This window comes from Neophocaena asiaeorientalis, unplaced genomic scaffold (genome assembly GCF_003031525.2).
Source record: "Neophocaena asiaeorientalis asiaeorientalis breed wild unplaced genomic scaffold, Neophocaena_asiaeorientalis_V1.1 scaffold177, whole genome shotgun sequence".
In the NCBI taxonomy this organism is placed as follows: Eukaryota; Metazoa; Chordata; class Mammalia; order Artiodactyla; family Phocoenidae; genus Neophocaena; species Neophocaena asiaeorientalis.
This window is the reverse complement of record NW_020172779.1, coordinates 8,807,456-8,809,750: the sequence shown is the minus strand read 5'-3', so window position 1 is coordinate 8,809,750 and position 2,295 is coordinate 8,807,456. Positions and strand designations below refer to the sequence as shown.

The following is a 2,295-nucleotide window of genomic DNA, read 5'->3' as shown; positions in this document are numbered from 1 at the left end:
CTCTGCCCCCCCCCCCCCTCCCCCATTAGATTATAAATTCCTTGAAATACATTTTGGAGCTCTTGCCAAATATCAGGAAAGGTACAAGTTACTGAGACTACACAGAAGAACCAAGACCATTCCCACCCTCATCCCACCAGATGAGTAGGTACACTGTGCCAGGCACTTTGGTTAAGGCGTTAACCAAGTCTGACAAGGATCCTCCTAGAGCAGACAAGCAGATAAAAAGTATAATCCAAGATAGTAGTGCTGTTATAGAGGTATGAACATATAACTGGGACCATAGGACAGAGCAGCTGCCTGCCCTGAGGGGAAATGGAGTGCTTAACTAAGGTGACATTTCATCTGTTTACTAAGTTGGACCAGGAGTTAGGCCAGACCAAGACAAACACCTTCAGCGAAGGCAGACTGAAGAAGAGCTTGGAACAATGACTGCAGTGTGGCATAAAGTAGGATGCTCGGTAAGTGATAGGGAAGGTACTGTAAGGCCAGAGAGTGAGGGCTTTTGTGTGCCACCCTTAGGAATTTCGATTTTATCAGAACCCAAAGGATTTTAAGCAGGAAAGCTATTAACTGGTATCAGTGTGGAGAAAGGACCAGAAGGGAGATTGGTGGCAGGAATCATACTGATTTCCCAGTATTATGTATTAATTTCCAATTCCAAGTAGTTAATAGAAGAAAAATCTAGTTTGCTAAGAAAATTGAATCTTTAGTGTCACTTTCAGTGTTAACAGATTTGCTTTTAGCCTAGTCTGACTGTCAGGTAAAAACTGTGTAGTCAGTTCATTTAATATAAACAAGGCTTTTGTTACTCCTATAGAATTTAAAAGTTCCAGTTAATCTGTAATCTCTGTCCCTGATTCCTTTAGGTGTTCATATTTTAAAAACCCATAAAGGGAACAAAAAGCTTAAGACAAAGAATAATATTTCAATGTCTGATTCTGACTTTGAACTTTCTAATTCATGTATAAGAAATATTGTCTACATATAATATTGCTAGAAAACAGCTACTGATAATTATCATTATTCTAGGCAAAGAAACAAAGATTCACACCTTTCTGTTGAAGGGGAAAACATAGGACGTTCTCTCTCCCCATCCCCCCTAATAACCATACATTGTTCTAAGTAACTTGCTCTAACTTCCTTTGTTGTCACTCTGCTGGTGGTGATGCAGCAATTTCTTGCTGTCCTTTACAACCAGTTCTCTAAGCAGTGGCTTTCAAACTTTAACTGCTATCCCCACAGTACCACACTGTGACTCAGTACACTTGCATGTATAAATAAAACCCAAACAAAAATGAAACAGTACTTGCCTTACTAAATGCAGTGTGCTTTTCCTTTTTATTTTTTAAAAGCGCATCATGACCCCACTAATGTGTAATTAACCCACAGTTTAAAAGGACTCATTTTCACTGGGTTAATTCCGTAATTGTGGTACACATAATATGGGCTGGTTTTGTAACTTACTTGAACCTGGTGCCTGGCTCTAGTTGTATGCAAGACTGTCTCAGAAATTTGTCTTTAACTGCTCTGTTTTAAATATCCTAGCAGTTAAACTTTCTGTTAACGTTGCTGAAAACTTTAACGCCTGTTCGGCTTTTTATGTTAAAAGATGCTAAAACAGTATCTTTTCCTTTATGTGAAAAAAGATAATACCTTTAAAACAGAATATGTACTTAGAAATGTAACCATCCATTTTTGTTCTGTTTTAGTCAAATACTGGAAATAATGTCAGCAGTAAGAGATGAAGATCCACTGGAACTAGCCAATACGCTATATAACAACACTATTAAAATATTTTTTCCTGACATGTAACTGGTATGTGTCTCCCATTTTTCCATCGTGTACATAAAATTTCATGGTAAAACTTAAGTTTCAATAAAGGAATTCTCTGGAAGTTGTCTAAAGAGGTATTATATCACTGTATGCCACCCATGAAGTCAGATGAGAATTTTTTAAAGTCACTTAATGTCTTAGTTTACAATAGTGAAAACCCCCAGATATTTCATGTTGTAATCTCTTCAAAAGTTCAAAAGGACAATTTTATGTCAACTCTGCAAACAGACTGGCTAACAAATACACTGATTTTTACATCAAAATAGCACATCCTGGTTTATACCAAAGGTTAGTTGATATATAAATAAGCCTGTTTCTCAACTCACACACTCTCCGAATTGTGACTTTCAAACCCAGCTCAACCACAATGCTACTCTCAAATTTCAAAAAAGTGTCTCAATCACTTCTGGCAGCCTATTTTTTTCCTTAGTTTTAAAAATACTCTACATTTAGCATTTA

The 2,295-nt window shown here is 36.9% G+C and overlaps 1 protein-coding gene across 9 annotated transcripts in view; it reads left to right on the top strand.

The window, feature by feature from the left end:
- The window catches only part of TATDN1 (TatD DNase domain containing 1), a 37,877-nt gene extending 35,970 nt beyond the window's left edge, over nucleotides 1-1,907 (top strand). For 6 of the 9 annotated variants that reach the window (XM_024740996.1, XM_024740998.1, XM_024740993.1 and 3 more), the window contains one exon: nucleotides 1,713-1,897. In XM_024740996.1, coding sequence (XP_024596764.1) covers nucleotides 1,713-1,815 — 103 coding nt within the window. In that variant the 3' untranslated portion in view covers nucleotides 1,816-1,897. Of the gene's footprint in view, nucleotides 1-357 lie in introns of all 9 variants that reach the window. The other 3 variants (XR_003002700.1, XM_024740991.1, XM_024740992.1) reach the window with 3 other exon arrangements.
- Nucleotides 1,908-2,295: the final 388 nt, after the last annotated feature.